The following is a 13,927-nucleotide window of genomic DNA, read 5'->3' as shown; positions in this document are numbered from 1 at the left end:
GGGCCGCCCACCGTGGGCGTCAGTAGAAGACGTGAGGCGGAGCTAGAGTCTTGAGGAGACAATGGCTGATGATGCAACAATGGCTGATCAAGCAACCGGTTGCAAGCAGCTCACGCTTGAGCATTTTTTTCAAAGACGGAAAGCATCGATCAATACTAAAAAGCACATTGATGTCGACGATGATGATGACTCCGAGCTTGACGCCAAAGTTGGAAGCCTTGACGCGACCGTTATGATCACGTAGTAAGCCTCACCGGCTAGCGCGGCTAGCGCCGGAAAACACGCAGCACAACCGACGGGGTATTCGATCGGGCGAAGGAGAGTTGTCGAAAAGCATCGACCAATGCACATTGATGATGATGATGATGGTGAATCCCGATGATGATGGTGAATCCCGAGGTTGACGCCACAGTTGGACGCCACAGTTGGACGCGGCCTTTATTCTCACGTCATAAAGCATCACCGGCTAGCGCTGCTAACGCCGGAGCTGCACATGCGGACTTTCGGTCGGACAATGAAGAGTACCCCGAGTCCAATGCATATTCATCGGTGGAGCGGGTACAGTCTGATCACGGAGAAGACACTGTTTCTGGACTACGATGCCACCATGAATGGAGTGGATAAGATGGATCAGAACATCTCTTACCACCCGGTATAGCAACTGAAGGACATGAGGAAGCCAGACGTAACACCACCGTAACGTAACCGTAGCATGGTCCTGATATTAGACTTGATGGCAACACACACTGCAGTATATACTTGCTATTCCCCGGAAATAACGGCCTGCAAGAATGTGTAGCGTCTGCACGCAAAGAGGCAATCGCAGTGAAACTAATTTGTGGTGCAAATGCTGTTGCGTCTCCTTGCACGCAGGGGAGTGTTACACAAAAAGAAAAACTGTCGTTGAAACATCCACATATTTGTAAATAGCACCACAGTTGCACACATTTGTAAATAGTTTGCCAAATTGTTGTCAAATTGTTACACTGTTGAATGTAAATAAACGTATTTTGCTATCAAAAAACACTTTTTCGTTCTTGGTGGTAGTGTTTTATAGAAGTAAAGCACTATTTAGGTGTTTGTGGCATCATTCATGGACAAAAAGAAGTGTAAAATTCACTAGAGTGCATGAAATAATATCGTTTCACTAAAAGCTTGATTTCTCCGTATTTTAGTCCAAAACAAGCGAAATCGGGGGAAACTAACCAGTTACTATTGTTGATTACTAAAGAACGGAATAAGGTAGAAACAAACTTTTTTTCTGATGAAAGATGAAAGTTCAATCTTTCATTTGGTAGTATGTGTGTTTCCATAGTCCAAACGAACATTTTCTGTGGACCTTGAAAGATCAGTCAAAATGCTTAAATCGGCTGGCACTGACGGCATCCCTTTTCTGAAAACGTCTGGCAGTCAAAGAGTTAAACATATCAGATCCAAATTCTCTAAAAGCATCTCCATTTTGGCAAAAATAAAACTTTTTCTCAACCACAAATCATTACATGTTTTGGTCTGCTCTCTAGTATTACCATATTTAAATTACTGTTCAGAAGTTTGGGGAAACACCTACAAGAATTCATTACAGCTTCTATTCATATTTCAAAAAAGAGCTATAAGAGCAGTCCATATGGATAACTCTACCATACAGATACACAGTTTCTATAATCAACATTTTTTTAAATTTTGAGCTTGTATAATTTAATACAATTAGTGTATAAAAAAGATTACTTTCTGCTAGCAATAGTCAAAACATATTTTCAGAGAGCGAGATGGTGGCAATGTTTTGAGGGGATTATATAGCTTAAAAGACAAAGCACTCACTTAACAGCTTTTGTACATCTACCCGTATGTGGAGAGAAAATTTGGAAATACAGACTTATGAAATCTATCTATAGTAAAGATTGCTTATGAACAAAAACAGTGATGGATTGTTGTGTTTGTGCTATTTCCTTTCATGCAAACAGGTGAAACACACTTTTCCTTTGTTCTGTGCCAAGAATTTGAGTGTTGCTCATGGGTATGAATACTTTTGCACCCCACTGTATGTATATTTGTTTTGTATATTTTGACCTCACAAGTGTATTTTTATTAACAGTCTGTTTTATTTCCCTTTTTTTTGTATATACGTTTGGAAAAAAAGAAGAAGACAAAGACGGCAAAGGCAGAGCAGAGGACGAAATGGTGGAAGTTGAAAAACTAAGTGTAAGTGTTGTAAGACTTTCAGGAAGGAGTTGAGACGGGCTCTGGATGGTCAGGAGGTGCTTCCAAATGACTGCACAACTACAGCAAATGTAATCAGGGAGACAGGTAGGACAGTCCTTGGTGTGTCATCTGGAAGGAAAGGAGATAGGGAGACTTGGTGGTGGAATGAGGAGGTGCAGAAGTGGATCCAGAGAAAGAGGTTAGCTAAGAAGAAGTGGGACACAGAGGAAATGCAGCGTAGGGTGAAAGTAGAAGTGGCAAAGGCCAAACAAGGGGCTTACGATGACTTGTATGCTAGGTTGGATAGTAAGGAGGGAGAGACTGATCTATACAGGTTGGCAAGGCAAAGAGACGGTGATAGGAAGGATGTGCAACAGGTTAGGGTAATAAAGGATAGGGATGGAAGTGTGTTGACAGATGCCAGTAGTGTGATGGGAGGATGGAAAGAATACTTTGAAGAGTTGATGAATGAGGAAAATGAGAGAACAGGTGACTGTTGTGGACCAGGAAGTAGCAAATGTTAGTAAGAATGAAGTGAGAAGGGCGTTGAAGAGGATGAAGTGGGGAAAGGCACTTTGTCTTGATAATATACCTGTGGAGGTATGGAAGTGTCTAGAAGGGTTAGCAGTAGAATTTCTGACTGGGTTGTTCAACAGGATCTTGGGTTAGTGAGAAGATGCCTGAGGAATGGAGGAGAAGTGTGCTGGTGCCAATTTTTAAGAACAAGGGAGACGTGCAGAGTTGTGGCAACTACAGAGGAATAAAGCTAATGAGCCACACAATGAAACGATGGTAAAGAGTAGTTGAAGCTCGACTGAGGGCAGAGGTGAACATTTGTGAGCAGCAGTATGGTTTCATGCCAAAAAAAAGAAAAGAAAAGAGGATTTCAATAGAGAAGTACAGAGAAGGTCAGAAGGAGCTGCATTGTGTCTTTGTAGATCTGGAGAAAGCTTACGACAGGGTGCCCAAAGAGGAACTGCGGTTTTGTATGAGGAAGTCTGGAGTAGCAGAGAAGTATGTTCAAGTGGTGCAAGACATGTATGAGGAATCTAAGACAGTGGTGAGGTGTGCTCTAGGTGTGACGGAGGAGTTCAAAGTGGAGGTGGGACTACATCAGGGATCAGCTCTGAGCCCCTTCTTGTTTGCTTATGGTAACGGACATCCTAGGATGACAGATGAGGTTAGACAGGAATCTCCATGGACTATGATGTTTGCAGATGACATTGTGATCTGTAGTGAGAGCAGGGAACAGGTGTGGAGGTTTGCCCTGCAAAGGAGGGGAATGAAGGTTAGTCGTAGCAAGACTGAGTATCTGTGTGTGAATGGGAGTGACCCAAGTGGAAGAGTGAGGTTACAGGGAGAAGAGACCAAGAAGGTGGAGGAGTTTAGGTATTTAGGGTCAACAGTCCAGAGCAATGGAGAGTGTGGAAAAGAAGTGTTGAAGCGTGTGCAGGCAGGCTGGAACGGGTGGAGAAAAGTGTCAGGTGTGATGTGTGATAGAAGAGTTTCAGCTAAAATGAAAGTAAAGATTTATAGAACTGTGGTGAGACCAGTGATGTTTGTTTGGTCTGGAGACAGTGCCACTGAGGAAAAGACAGGAGGCAGAGCTGGAGGTAGCAGAGATGAAGATGCTGAGGTTCTCTTTGGGAGTGACCAGGATGGATAGAATCAGGAATGAGTACATCAGAGGGACAGCACATGTTAGAGGCTTTGGAGATAAAGTCAGAGAGGCCAGACTGAGATGGTTTGGAAATGTCCAGAAAGATAGTGAGTATATTGGCAGAAGGATGCAGAGTTTCCAAATGCCAGGCAGAAGGTCAAGCGGAAGACCAAAGAGGAGGTTTATGGATGTAGTTAAAGAGGACATGAAGGTAGTTGGTGTGAGAGCAGAGGATGCAGAGGACAGGCTTAGATGGAGGCCACTGATTTGCTGTAGCGACCACTGAAGGGAAAAGCCGAACGGAAAAGAAGAAGTTTGGGGGGGGGTCCTGAAAGATTTACAAGGCTAAGAGTGACAACTGTTCAAATAATCTCCACAAATGGGCCACAGTACCGAAACAATGGGCAGATTCCAGATGCCAGTGAGTGGGGTAGAATGACAGAACCAAAGTCTGGGTTGGACAAAGCTGGAATATGTCAGGAAGAGATACTCAATCTTCCTGACCTGTGACTCGTGTGGTTGCCTGTAATGGCAACTGTAAGTGCCACTGATCTGGACTTTGCTGTGCCACATGGTGCAAGTGTGAGAGAGGCTGTACTAATAATGAGGAGTGAACGTATTCAGGAAAGACGCAGAGTTGTCAAACTCCAGTCCTCAAGGGCCGCAGTCCTGCATGTTTAGGTTTTCCTGATTCATCAGCAAGCTCTGAAGAAATCTGATAACGATCAGCCTTATTTGATTCATTTGCATTTGAGGAGAGAAACCTCTAGAACACGCAGGACTGCGGCCCTCGTGGAACGGAGTTTGACACTTTAGAGCGGGGTTGGGTTGTCAAACATACGGCCCGCGGGCCGGATCAGGCCCACAAAGGGGTTTAATCCGGCCCGCAAAATGATCTTGTAAACTAAAAATATGAGTAATGTCGGACCAATTAATCTGACGGCCAAAATCAAAACATATAAATTTGCAGTTTCACAAGCAATCCTCAGATGAGCAATGCAACTTGAACATGGAATTGACCTGGATGTCACTATTTTACACACAACCTAGTTACGGTATGTTGAAGAAAAAAAAAGAAAAAAGAAGAAAAACATGGATCAACAAAAATCAAACAAACGTGCTGAATACGACACACATTCAGCTACTGCTAACACAAGCACATACTATCAACATCCTATTACTTCATTAACTGTGCCACACAGCGCATTCTTGGAACAATATACTGTATATACAAAACACACTTGGAACTCATACGGGCAAAGTGTTGCTACATTCCTTAACTTATCACTGTGGCTTAGTTCTGAAATTTTGTTTATTTAATAATAATAATGGTTCTTTCCTTCTCCACGCAATTTTTGACACTGTAGTGCTAGTGACCAGTCAACAAAGAAAAGCATACTTTAGGAGGTAAAAATATGGGTCTAGGGCCCTAGACCAATGTCACTTTTTCAGAGATATTGACAGTTTATTTTAGGTAAAGATGACTAGGATAATAGAGTTAACAAAAATGTATTCAAAATAAGAATACAGTGTGTCAGAATTGTATTCCTTGTGTCAAACAAAAAAGAGCAGCTGTCATTAAACAATTTAAGACAATTGGTGGGGGCCATTTTGGATTGTATGCATACAGCTACGAGGGGGTCACCCCAACTTTGATCCATGGATTTTTGAAAACCCATCACCCCTGCCAAAAATCAAAAAACTTTTCCAGCAAGTGCACAATTTTCATGAATTTCCTCCCAGCTAAATAGTCTTTTCATTTGACTCTTTATGACACAAACATCTCTTCATTAGCAGATTAACACCTTTGCTGTTCAAAATAGGTACTCTGGCCAATAGTTTTTAGACTGGATTCGGGTTCAAATTTTCCGCCCTCTGTCTGCGGATGTGATGCCATGCGCGCAGTGTGCTGCTAAACATTAACAACTATTTCCCAGAAGCCAGAGTTGGGCATCGACTGTCTGTCAGCTTCCCTCAGTAAGGACGGACTGGGCTGGCCTGAAATACTGACAAATTATGACAAAATTGTGACCAGAGTTTTTCAAAACCATGAAAGCTCGATCGGCAACCCATCCATGACGACTTTTGTTGACAATCAGCCGTGTCTTGTGGCAGAGAAACGCTCTCATATGGCATCATCTCAGGGTGCAGTCTCCTCTCCTCTCAATATTCGCAAAATAATAACAAATGGAATGTTGGTTTTGCACATTTTCACTAAATTCGTTTAAAAATTCCAAATCATTTGGACGGATACCCCACTATTGTCTCAAATTTGCGAAAAATGCATTCTTTTGCGGGCAATCTGGAGCCTTAAATTGAGACATAAAACTAGGCACATAAAACTAAAATCATGCACATACTACAATCAAGCAATGGCACCTTACCATGATATATATATATATATATATATATATATATATATATATATATACCATGTTATGATGAGAAGGCATCCTGAACTGCAAAATGTCCCACCATGTTTTTTGTTCACAGCTGAATAAATTGAGTGGGACGGTTGTGCTTTAAACACAATGCCGATGAATGTGTCCTTCATATGAATAAGATGTACCCACTATTGAAGTAGATCAGTGTCAGTATATGACCAGATGAACACGTACAGTAACTGCTTTTGAAATATATAAACGGACAACTTTGACAACTTTTTTGTGGTCAGACGAATCACGATTCGAAGTTCTTTGTGGAAAACTGGGGCGCTAAATCATACTGACTAAAGAGGACAAGGACAACCCAAGTTGTTATCAGCACTCAGTTTATAAGCCTGCATCTGTGATCGTATAGGGTTGCATGAGTGCGTGTGGCATTGGCAGCTTCCACATCTGCATCGGCATCGTCAATGCAAAAAGGTATATTCAGATTCGAGAACAACATATGCTCCCATCCAGGCATCATCACTTTCAGAGAAGATCTTGCATTTCTCAACACGATAATGCCAGACCACATGCAGCACCAATTACAACATCATGGCTGCGTAGGAAAAGCATCCGGGTATTGAAATGGCCAGCCTGCAGTCCACTTCTTTCACTTATAGAGCACATTTGGCGTATCATAAAGGGGAAGGTGCAACAAAGAAAGCCCAAGACAGTTGAACAGTTAGAGAGATGCGTGTTAAGACAAGAATGGGACAGCATTCCTATTTCTAAACTTGAGAAACTTGTCTCCTCGATCCCCAGACGTTTTCAGACTGTTGTGAAAAGAAGAGGGGATGCCTCACAGTGGTGAAAATGGCCTTGTCCCAACTTTTTTGAGATTTGTTGACACCATGGAATTTAAAATCAACATAGTTTTCCCTTAAAATTTTAAATTTTCTCAGTTTAAACTTTTGACCTGTTCTCCATGTTCTATTCTGAATAAAATATTAAAATTTGGCACTTCCACATAATTGCATTCAGTTTTTATTCACAATTTGTATAGTGTCTCAACTTTTTGGGAATTGGGTTTGTAACATTTGCCGTCCCATGTTTATTTTATATGCTAAAATAATTTTGTCGTGCTACTCGCTTTGGTTTCAGCAGCCTCAAAACCACGTCGCATGTTTTGTAGTCACACAAAAAAAAAGGCTACTCTCACACTGTACTCCGCACAAGATGCAAGCTTACATATATAGCGATGGCAACCAGGTGGTCGATGGCTAGGAAGAAGTGGTCCGACAAACGGTCCGATTGTGCCACACAAATCTTAAAACATGGCTCTTGTCATGCGGAAATATTTCAGCCAGAGTTTATCTGTAAAATGCTGCTAAACATTAACAACTATTTCCCAGAAGCCAGAGTTGGGCATCGACTGTCTGTCAGCTTCCCTCAGTAAGGACGGACTGGGCTGGCCTGAAATACTGACAAATTATGACAAAATTGTGACCAGAGTTTTTCAAAACCATGAAAGCTCGATCGGCAACCCATCCATGACGACTTTTGTTGACAATCAGCCGTGTCTTGTGGCAGAGAAACGCTCTCATATGGCATCATCTCAGGGTGCAGTCTCCTCTCCTCTCAATATTCGCAAAATAATAACAAATGGAATGTTGGTTTTGCACATTTTCACTAAATTCGTTTAAAAATTCCAAATCATTTGGACGGATACCCCACTATTGTCTCAAATTTGCGAAAAATGCATTCTTTTGCGGGCAATCTGGAGCCTTAAATTGAGACTTTTATTTAGAGGCCACAAAGTGAAGGGGGGAAAAAAATCCAGAATGCATTAAATGATAATTAAATCTTGAATGACAAACATTTTACAATAATAGTACAACTCTCTGCGTAGTAGTGTTCATTTCGTCAATGAAAACAAAACAAAAATAATTTCATCAACACACATTTTTCACCGGACTAAAACTAGACTAGACTAAACTAAAACCCTCATTAATAAACAATAACTGGGACTAAATCAGTATGCAATTTCGCCGACTTATGAAGATGAGACGAAAATGTAAAATCTGGACATTTTAGTTCATGAACAAAAACAAGACGAAAATTATACGATTTTGTAAAATCTTGTCTCTGCTATCTGTCCCTGTGACACTTTCATGTGACAGTGACACACCTTTCAAATCTGCAGCTAAGAGTGCAACATGCACAAACATGGGACACACAGGAAGATGATTCACGGTGAAAGGTAAAAAAGAAAGTCAATTATAGTTATAACGTAACATTAATCCAACAGCTATAACGTTCCAACAATAATATTAATCTGACCGCTAACTAATGCTGGCTAACTTACTAGCTTGTAGCATGTAGCCATAGTAGCCACTTGTTGATATACTGTAATTGTGTGTCAAGTTGTTTTTTATAAAAAAGAAAGAAAAAAAAGATGAGAAAGTTTCATGTGAAATTGTTCTAGATCTGAAATGTTCAACATTTTCTGCTGACAAAAAATATACAGGGGTACAATGATTGTCCTAACTAAAACTAGACTAAAACGTTGACAGTTTTTGGTGATAAAACCAGACAAATAAAATGATGTTTATTTGAACTAAACTAAAGACTAAGATGTTAGATTTATAGTCGACTAAAAATGGACTCAATAAAAACGGGATGAGGTTGGCTATGTTAAAAACTAACAAGCGTAATTGAAACTTGACTAAAACAGACACAATTTAAAAATGGCTGATAAAATTAACTACTGTGTAGCAATAACTATGTATGCGTGTGCTCACCTGCTCTCGCTGTTTTTTTTCTTTATCAATCAGATCCATCCTTCTTTTCTTGATAATCTCCTGCTATAGAGTATAAGGCAAAAATAACTGGAATCCTCAAAAAACGTCAAAGAGGGAGAAGAACTGGTCTAAGTAGGTAGCTCAAAAGTAAAGGTTAGTTCCCCAAAAGCAAAAAGCACAATCCAATTTTAGCATAATCTGACTGTATACAAATTACATGGCCCTCTAAGCGATGTACCTGTTTTCGCCTCTCTTCTTCTCCTTGACTTGCTCTTCTGTGGATGGCTGCGGGGGCCTGAGCATATAACATAGGCTATCATAAGATTCCAACAAAATATGAGGAGAATTGGGTCACCAAATCTGTGTAGCTCAAACATTACAGTCTGACATTTACAATTTACTAACCGGTTTATGTTTAATAGCAGGCTTTCTGTCTGCAGGTTTTTTTGTTCCCAACACCTTCCTCGCTGTTAAAAGCACTCCGTATTTGCATGCTGGTGTGGTAATCTTGACTGCAGAAGATGGTATGGAACCATGGGCAGGACGCTTAGCTAGTCACAAGCAAAAAATTAATAAATAATAATAATAAAAATAATGATCAAAAGTGTAAACAATCACTTGTGATGCTTATGGCAAAAATATACAAACTTTACATTCATTCAATCATTTATCAAGCCACTTATCCTTGGTTTGACAGTATTAATAATTTCATTAAATTGAAATTTGGCAAGGGAATATTTTTTTAACCCTTTTCTCCTAAAAAATATTAATAATAACAAATAAATAAATAATAGGCAAGGGAATTAACTGGGAAGCAATCAAGTAAAAAAAAAGCAGTTCTTTATTTGGCTATAAGTAAAAGGTGGGGGTTCACCCTGGACTGGTTGCCAGTTAATCACATGGCACATACAAATCTTAACTCATTTGCTCCCAAAAACGTATAAATACGTTCAATTTTAAATGTTTTAAGTGTCCAGAAGACGTATGCATACGTTTTTTTTTATTAATGTTGGATCATACAGAGGGCTTTGATGCAGCCTCTCAAGTGCAAAGAACGGTTGAAGAAATAGTAGAAAAGTAGTTATTACACAAACGGCCAGCAGGTGGCAGCAGAGCAAAATAGATCAACCAGAGCCATGAAAAAAGCTATTTTACTCACATTTTGATTGATTTGTGAATAATGATGACATTTAGCCATATTCTAAATTCTAATGCTAATTGCTCCACACAACAACAAATCGAAATATAGAAATATACTTTTTTTTTTCCTGATGAAAGAAGAGACTTTAATCTTTCTTTTGGTAGGTTCCTTTTTTTTTTATAGCAATAGAACACAATATTCTGTGGGCCTTGGCAAATCAGTCAAAATCCAGCAAAACAGTGTGAGTGAAGGGGATTGCTTCAGTGAAAATGGATGGCAGTGAATGAGTTAAAGGACCCATCCATCCAAGTAATGCCTAGTCGCAGGGCAGCAACTTTAGCAGGGAAACCCAGACTTCCCTTTCCCCAACCACTTTGTCCAGCTCTTCCGGGGGAATCGCAAGACATTCCCAGGCCGGCGGGGACCCAGAGTCTCTCCTGTGTGTCCTAGGTCATCCCTGAGGCCCCCTCCCAGTGGGACGTACCCGGAAAATCTCACCAAGGACACATCCATTAGGCATTCCGATCAGATGCCCGAACCACCTCATCTTGGTCCTCTCAATGCAGAGGAGAAGTGGGATCCACGTTGCCTTTTCAGGCCGTGCCCAGTCAGATCCCATGGGGGTCATTCCTTGCCAATTCACACACCCTCCCCAGTGACACATCTTCAATTTACCAGATTTTTATTAAATTAGTGCCTTATGATTTCAAAAGAAAGTGTCCAAAGCCTCCTAGCTCAAATGGTTTTCAAGTTATGGCCATCCAAATTAAATAAATATCATATATAAATATGTAAATATATATATTGAGGCACTTACTTACAACAGTTGCCTTTCATCAACATTTGGAGCCAATAAAAACTTTGATTATTCAATTCCTTCATTATGAAATAAACCATTGTATATTGTACTCTTTTGGGATATTTTCTGAAAAATGTAAGTCCAGAAAGTAGATCAACTGTTGTTTTAACTGCATATTCATGATTCTGGGAGTAAAAACAGACCCATATAAGTATATACCAAATTAAATAAGGATAATATCAATGTAAAAAAAAAAATTCCAATGTGTCATTAGTAATTACATGCAATGCATGTAATTAGTAATTACATGCATATCAAACCTTTGTACACTTTACACAATACCAGCAGTCTATCATACACTAGACTTATTATTTCTTGGTGTCCCTCAGTGCTTCATAAACCTGGGGAAAACCTGGGGAGAATTGTGTACCTTGAAAGTGGGCAAGCCAGGCGCATAAAAAAAAAAAAAAGAAGAAATTGGCCTACTCAACACTAAATCAACTTCTTTTTTTTGCTGATAAACTGTATGAACTAGTGTCTATGTGTCCTGGTCATTATCTTTGACATTTTAGTACATGTTTGTTGAAAGCTTGAATTTGGGGCAAAAAACGTGTATTTGGCGCCATCTTAAGGTTAAACAATGGGATAAATACAATTGGGCCGTTTGTCCTTTTATTACATGAGAAGTGGCCGACTACGTCACTTGTGGACTATGACATAGTCGCCCCATCACCCACCGGCTCAGTCTCGTATACGTCTCCTTAAACGCCCTCTTGGCGAGTTGCTACTATCAATCACAGTCAGACCATGCCCAACCATCTTCCCATTCGCAACCTAACGGTCCTCCAGGCAACACCCCCTTTGAGCGCCAATTTCAAGTTTTAGTGAGAGGTGGAGCAAGACTGTGACTTCCTGTTGAGTACACCTTTAAGTCCACATGGGAGAATATGGTCCATAAAGCATGTTAATAAAAAAAATAATAATAATAATAAAAAGCAACCCCTACATCTACCTAAATAAACATATGCTTACCTATGGACCCCTGGTGCACTTTATGCTGTTTCTCAATAAAGGCATGGTGAAATTCCTGAGCAATGACCTAAATGAAAGAAGAATAAAGCTTTTGGACCAGACAACAGTCAAGCTTACATGAATTCAGACTTAATTGGCTGTGGAGTTACTTACCTTTGGTGTGAGGAACCTTTGGATCCTGCAAGAAAGGAAAGGTTTGTCCAGTATGCTTTTGACTGAAGGTCTTTCTCTGGGGTTGTGTTTAAAAAGTTGAGCCAAAAGAGACCGCAGTTCTTGGGAGTAGTGAACAGACACGGGATGATATGAGCCACGGATGATCTTCAAGACGAGGTTCTTCATATTTCCAGCCTCAAACTGGACAGATGCACATTTCATAACATGGTTAGAAAATTGTTTCATAGCTTATATCCACTTTACCCTCACGCTCTGTGAAATAAACACATGGACAAAATTGTTGGTACCCCTCTGTTAAAAGGAATCCCGACTGCAATAACAAGTTTGCTCTATATAATTTATGTGGTTGTTACCAACTATGAGATTCATTTTTCAAAAATCATTACCAGTTTAATACATTTTGTAGAAACTTTATTTGGACGTACGCAGCCATTGTTATTTACATCGCAACGCATTCAGTGCATAGTGACGTAGAATAGCGGCTGGCTCTCTGCCGAGCAATGTGAAACATCGATAAAGAAAGCAAGGTAAGCCTTGTAGCGTTCCTAAAGAAACATGCGATTGGGAGAGTCACCCTCCCCCACGCCGAGCTCTCGTCATTCACCAGATGCATTCAAGAATTTTAGAAACACTACAGAGACTTACCTTGCTTTCTTTATAGGCATTTCACATTGCTCGGCAGAGAGCCAGCCGCGATTCTATGTTCTACGTACGAGTTCTTAAAAATGTGACCTCTATAAAAGGCCAAATATGGGGCAAAATTTGGAAAAAAAATTGAATTTAAACTTTTTGGGGGAGGTCTTGGGCTGTTTGATATGCCTGCAACATTTTGTAATCCAAGTGAAATGTACAACTGGGGCTGCTTTGTTGAAAATTTGTAGAGGTTTTTATTGAGCTATTTTTGAAAAATATAACAATATTGTTCCAGGCCTAATATGTGTGCAAAGTTTTCATCCATGTTAAGACCCTCAAAATCTGTGTTTTGTTTTGGCGAATAATGCTTTGCCACGGCAACAACATTTTATGAAAAATAAAAATTGCTAAGTCAACCGAGCACAGGCGGACGTTCAATCGGACGATGAAGAGTACCCCGAGTCCAATGCATATTCATCGGTGGAGCGGGTACAGTCTGATCACGGAGAAGACACTGGTTCTGGACTACAATGCCACCATGAATGGAGTGGATAAGATGGATCAGAACATCTACCACCCGGTATAGGAACTGAAGGACATGAGGAAGACAGACGTAACACCACCGTAACGTAACCGTATCATGATCCTGATAGTAGACTTGATGGCAACATGGCCAAACACACACTGCAGTATATACTTGCTATTCCCCAGAAAAAATGGCCTGCAAGAAAGTGTAGCGTCTGCACGCGAAGGGGCAATCGCAGTGAAACTAATCTGTTGTGCAAATCCTGTTGCGTCTCCTTGCACGCAGGGGAGTGTTACACAAAAAGAAAAACTGTAGTTGAAACATCCACATAATTGTAAATAGTACCACAGTTGCACACATTTGTAAATAGTTTGCCAAATTGTTGTACTGTTGAATGTAAATAAACTTATTTTGCTATCAAAAAACACTTTTTCATTGTTGGTGGTAGTGTTTTACATAAGTAAAGCACTGTTTAGATGTTTGTGGCATCATTCATGGAAAAAAAAAAGGTGTCAAATTCACTAGAGTGCATGAAATAATATCGTTTCACTAAAAGCTTGATTTCTCCGTATTTTGGTCCAAAACAAGAGCAT

The 13,927-nt window shown here is 40.2% G+C and overlaps 1 protein-coding gene across 11 annotated transcripts in view; it reads right to left on the bottom strand.

Annotated features, from left to right (window-relative positions):
• nek1 (NIMA-related kinase 1) overlaps nt 1–13,927 on the bottom strand; it is a 60,273-nt gene that overhangs the window by 41,522 nt on the left and 4,824 nt on the right. For 5 of the 11 annotated variants that reach the window (XM_086090136.1, XM_086090143.1, XM_086090147.1 and 2 more), the window contains exons 9-13: nt 12,155–12,355; nt 12,002–12,068; nt 9,435–9,580; nt 9,268–9,342; nt 9,030–9,092 (exon numbers count right to left, since the gene is read on the bottom strand). In XM_086090136.1, coding sequence (XP_085946262.1) covers nt 9,030–9,092; nt 9,268–9,342; nt 9,435–9,580; nt 12,002–12,068; nt 12,155–12,355 — 552 coding nt within the window. The remainder of the gene's footprint in view (nt 1–9,029; nt 9,093–9,267; nt 9,343–9,434; nt 9,581–12,001; nt 12,069–12,154; nt 12,356–13,927) is intronic. The other 6 variants (XM_086090138.1, XM_086090144.1, XM_086090142.1 and 3 more) reach the window with 5 other exon arrangements.

Source organism: Leptonotus elevatus, chromosome 11, assembly GCF_054856555.1.
Source record: "Leptonotus elevatus isolate MCC_2025b chromosome 11, RoL_Lele_1.0, whole genome shotgun sequence".
NCBI classification, from domain to species: Eukaryota; Metazoa; Chordata; class Actinopteri; order Syngnathiformes; family Syngnathidae; genus Leptonotus; species Leptonotus elevatus.
The sequence above is the reverse complement of the archived record's forward strand: the minus strand, read 5'-3'. Positions and strand labels throughout refer to the sequence as shown.